Here is a 4,669-nt window from a genome sequence, read left to right as displayed (position 1 = left end):
CTGATATGTACTGTTTGCTGGGTCCCTCACAATGCCATAGGGACTTTTGCATAAGAATTCCCCTGCTGTCCATAGTAGTCAGTTGGAATGTGCTTATGATTCCTATGCTGCTAATTTCAAAAAACCCAGAAAGTAGAGACCTCTGTCCATGAGCTGTGATATGGGGCTCTAGAATCTGTTTCCCTAACTGTTAGGGGCACTGCTGAGACCAAGATCTTCAGGTCACAGTCACATAGTTTATACTGTTCACCACTGTTGGTATTTGCCCAATTACTGCAACATCAGTGGCTTGCTTTACCTATATCCAGGTGGCCTGCCAGGGCTCCCTTCCTGTGATTGACCTGTTTGTCTTAGAGATGCAGTCTACAGGTAGACAAGAGTAGATTGTACCACTTAGGAAATGAACTATATCATTTAAGATGAATAAAGAGATTATTTTTATTAAAATCCAAACATAAAGAAAAATCAACAATCAAAGCAACAATATGAAAGAAAATAAACAAATAAAAGGAGATACTTTAAAGAAATAAAAACAGGTTAGGTGGGAACCACTGCTGATTACAAATCAGAAGATAATTGTCCTAGCTATATATCCACCTCAGGCAGTGGGAAAAAACATTCTGGTTCACCTAATTGCACAACAGAATGTAGAAATAGGTGCCCAGAAGCTGAAACATTGGCACCCATGTCTGCAGACACATCTGCAGCCATATCTGCAGACACAACTGCAGACACATCTGTAGACACAACTTCAGACACATCTGCGGCCATATCTGAGGCCATATCTGCAGACCCATCTGCAGATACATCTGCAGACACATCTGCGGCCATATCTGCGGCCATATCTGCAGACACATCTGCAGACACATCTGCGGCCATATCTGAGGCCATATCTGCAGACCCATCTGCAGATACATCTATAGGTGACTGTGTATCAGGTGATGTGGGCAGAGCTGGATCTGAACTTGGAAGCTGCACTGGACCAACTTCTGGCTCAAATGGTTCCAGAGGTGTTGTTTCCAAGAGCGCAGTGTCCTCTCGGGGTGGCAGGTCTCCCTGTGGCTCTGCCTCAGAAGCTGGCCTCACCGTCAGACTCTCTTGCATCACTGAGGCATCCTGCACTGGGGGCTCTGCTGGTGTTGCACAAGCTAAAGGGAGAAGGAGAAGGGATTTCAGTGAAGACCTAGGATGGTGTGAGTTTCCAAGATGGCATTGATGGTCATACAAGACCATGTCATGCCAGAGTATCCCCTGTCCTCTACTCACAGTGGGACATCTTACCTGACTGTTGTGCAGCCCTGGCTTCAGGCCAAAGCTCTGGAGAATTCCCTGGTGGAACCCATCACAAAAACTCCATCCTACCTTGCCAGGCAACCCACCCCAGGTCTCCTCACCTTTCTCAAGCTTTAGCTTTTTGGCCTCCTCCTCCTCCAGAACTGAGAGCAGCTCCGTGGCTCGGGCATGTACTTCTTCAGAAGGCACATTGAGCTTCACGTAGGTCATTAATCGCCTGACGACGGCCATGTCTGGGTCCTTACTAAAACTATCAGGAAATTTCTCAAACCAGCGGGATAGAAAACTGAATATGTCGCTGTGGGGAAGAGGAGGATGGAGGGAAGTGGAGTCAGAAGCCTGGCCTTGCTTCACCAGTGGAGCCGTGGCCCCCAACAGATGAGGCAGTAACTGCCACCCTGCCTACTCATAGGAATAGTGGTCAGGAGTGTGAGGTTATGTGGAGAGGGCTCCAGACACATTCTGTCTCTTGGATGAAAGATGGTGCTGGGCTTTAATGGTGATGGATTCAAACAGGGCCCTTCAGATTCCATCCTTGCCTCTGCTCCTCAGAACCATGGAGTCCATTGGAGACCTCCATTTTTATCCACCAACAGGTGACCTCTCAAGTACCATCCCTCTAGTGGTGATCCACAAATAAGGGCACCTTTCAAGCCTTTAGCCCTCAGCACTAACCACAACCACCCCATGGTACAAAAAGGCCCTTACCACCCTCCTCCGCACACACACCACAGATGGGCCCTTACCTCCCTTTTCTCTCCACATCATCGAGCACATCCCACTGCACAGATTGTCTCTTACCTCAATTTCACCTGAAACCCACTCACCTCTTTGTTTGCTGGTCCTCCAGTGAGTCAGGCTGGAAGGATGCATACCTGTGGCATTATATCAGGGTGTCAAACTTAAGGCCTTGTTCCCCGACTACTAATAGATCTACGGGGAGCTACTTGAATCTGAAGAATCTAGAAAGGGAGTGGGGATCCTGGGTGCTCTCTGCCCTGCTCTGACTTCCATGCTGAGGTCCTGTGTCATGAGATGTTCAGTCAATGTGTGGAAGCCTCACTGCTCCCTACTAGGGCTCTTGCTCGGTTCCAGGCTTCTTGTGTGGTCCCCCAGGGACCCTTGTATTGTTCCATTAATCCCATATAGGTCTGATAGGGCCTAGAACCTTTTATAAAAATGGGAAAGGATCTCTGCCCAAGGCACAAGTAAGGGCAGTGCTTGACACTCCCTGCTGACAGTGGAAGACACCAGGGGACCCCAACCCCACATGTGGCCATGTCACTTTGTAGCTTCAGTCCAGGACCAACACTGCCAGGGTACAATAAACCTTGTTCTGAGGGAGCACAGAGGCCTGAAGAAGAGCACATCCATCCTAAACCCATGTTGCCTGTAGCCACTCACATTGTCATTATCAGGTCCAGCACCTCCCAGGTGGTAACATACTTGTGGTAAACAGTAAGAAAAATGCTGATCGAGAGGTGGTCGTTGTACCGAACTGCAGTTGGTAAATACGCTACCATTTGTTCAATATATTCTGTGGTTCTATAGTTGAACCTGGGGGGCTTGGGCAGAGAGTCTGTCTTCTTTTTATTCTGAGGACAGACCTAGGAAGGCAAAGGTGTTTAAATGTACAAACTCTGAGAGACAGCATCAATCCATTACTGTACACCGAAGAGTGAGCATAAAAGAATGTTCCTTAGTGTCTCACAGGAACACACACCCAGTCAGGGACCTCAGAGATTCAGGGGGACCAACCAGAAAGTTCCCTGCTAAAGGCTCTCGCCTGTTACCTCAGGATCCCTGGGGGATACGCGCCAGCAGTGTGTCAGAGGGCGTATCCAACGTCTCCAAATGTGGCCAAGGCGACCACTCTTGGCTTTTTTGTGGTCAGCGCCACTTGAACGCCAGAAACAAGAGAACATCCTTCTGTCTCAAGCACCTCCAGACAAATAAGTCAGGTAAGGCTACTGTTGGCCTATGGTTACCTGGTAACCTGCATTCTGAGTTCCATCTGGACCGTTAAGTAAGTGAGGTCACTTCCTGAGGTCCTCCAGTGTGAACCCCTCATCATAGGTTTTCTCTAGTGGTTACCAGTACCGCAAACTGCTGTCCTTTTTCTTTCTATGTGTACAATTTGACACAGTGGTGTCCATAAGCTCATGTTGCTACACTGTCCTGGGAAGCCTGGCATCAGAGTGAGCCTCAGTTTTGAGAAGGCAGGCAGAAGTTTCCAAACCATCCCTTCTGTATCACAAGCATCCCCAAAAAGCATTTTCCTCTTAGGGTCTTCTCACAATCCTGACCTGCTCCCTGAAGATGGGGTTCCTGTATGTCATCATGTGTATATAATGACCAAAGCCCTCTACCTTGGAAACATCCTAATAGTGTTACAAGAGGTAAAGGCACACATGAGCACTTGTGCTCATTCACATACACATGTGCACACAAAAGGCTACACACACACACACACATACACACACACACACACACCCACAAACCCAGGGACACACAGATCTTCCATTTACCTATGCCCAGGAACATGTCAGTGTAGAGCAGGCCATCCTAGGTGGGCATAATTATTATGTGGTGGAGGTTAGTGTTGGGGTAACAAACTTTAGCAAAGTGTATGTTTTCAATTTAATGTGACTTTCTCTTAGGGGAGTGATCAAGACTCCTCTCTTTTTCTATGTGTCCTAGTGTTTGTCCCCCTTGGGCTTCCACAGGCAACAGAGTGCTTCTTCTTTGTTCCCAGACAATACCTGACTGGGTTCTGGTTGGCAGGGTGTCCCACATGCACTGCTCAAACCAACATTCCCTACCCCGAGGAAAAACAATGCACTAACACGAAGACTTTGGAAGACCTTCCATATCCTAAATCTTTGATGAGTACTTTAAAATATATTGATAGGTCAGTCTCAGATGGTTGAAGGGAAATGAAAAAAGTAATCCTTCTGTGCAAAAACAGACAATGAAAGAAGGAAAAATAGAGGAGCTTGTGGTTCCTAGATTTTATACAAATATCAATCATTCTTATTGGTATACACAGCATGAAACTCTCTTGGGAGGTAAATAGAATCAATGGAGTCCAATGGGGATAGAGGTTGTGAGCTGCCTGGTGGGTGCAAGGAATTGAACCCAGGACCTCTGCCCTAGCAGCCAGTGCCCTTAACAGCTGAGCCATCTCTCAGGATCATTTTTAGTGATCAGAGTACTCCATTTTATAAATCACAATATTGTCCAGTGCCACCCAGCAGAAAGTTTCCAGCTGGGTTATTGGATATAACCTGGTAGTGAGTGTCATTAATTTCTGTCTCCTTAATTAAATTATTATATCAAAACCATCATACATTACCAATGTGAGGTGATGACCATC

At 47.0% G+C, this 4,669-nt stretch overlaps 1 protein-coding gene across 1 annotated transcript; it reads right to left on the bottom strand.

The window, feature by feature from the left end:
• Positions 1-298: 298 nt before the first annotated feature.
• LOC127673305 (clumping factor B-like) lies at positions 299-3,218 on the bottom strand. The gene is given in 7 exon segments (XM_052168883.1): positions 299-378; positions 381-392; positions 630-1,148; positions 1,395-1,591; positions 2,121-2,168; positions 2,698-2,900; positions 3,087-3,218. Coding segments are annotated over 7 exon segments (1,191 nt in total).
• Positions 3,219-4,669: the final 1,451 nt, after the last annotated feature.

Source organism: Apodemus sylvaticus, chromosome 22 (assembly GCF_947179515.1).
Source record: "Apodemus sylvaticus chromosome 22, mApoSyl1.1, whole genome shotgun sequence".
Classification (NCBI taxonomy): domain Eukaryota; kingdom Metazoa; phylum Chordata; class Mammalia; order Rodentia; family Muridae; genus Apodemus; species Apodemus sylvaticus.
Note: the sequence above shows the minus strand (reverse complement) of the source record. Positions and strands in the feature narration are given on the sequence as shown.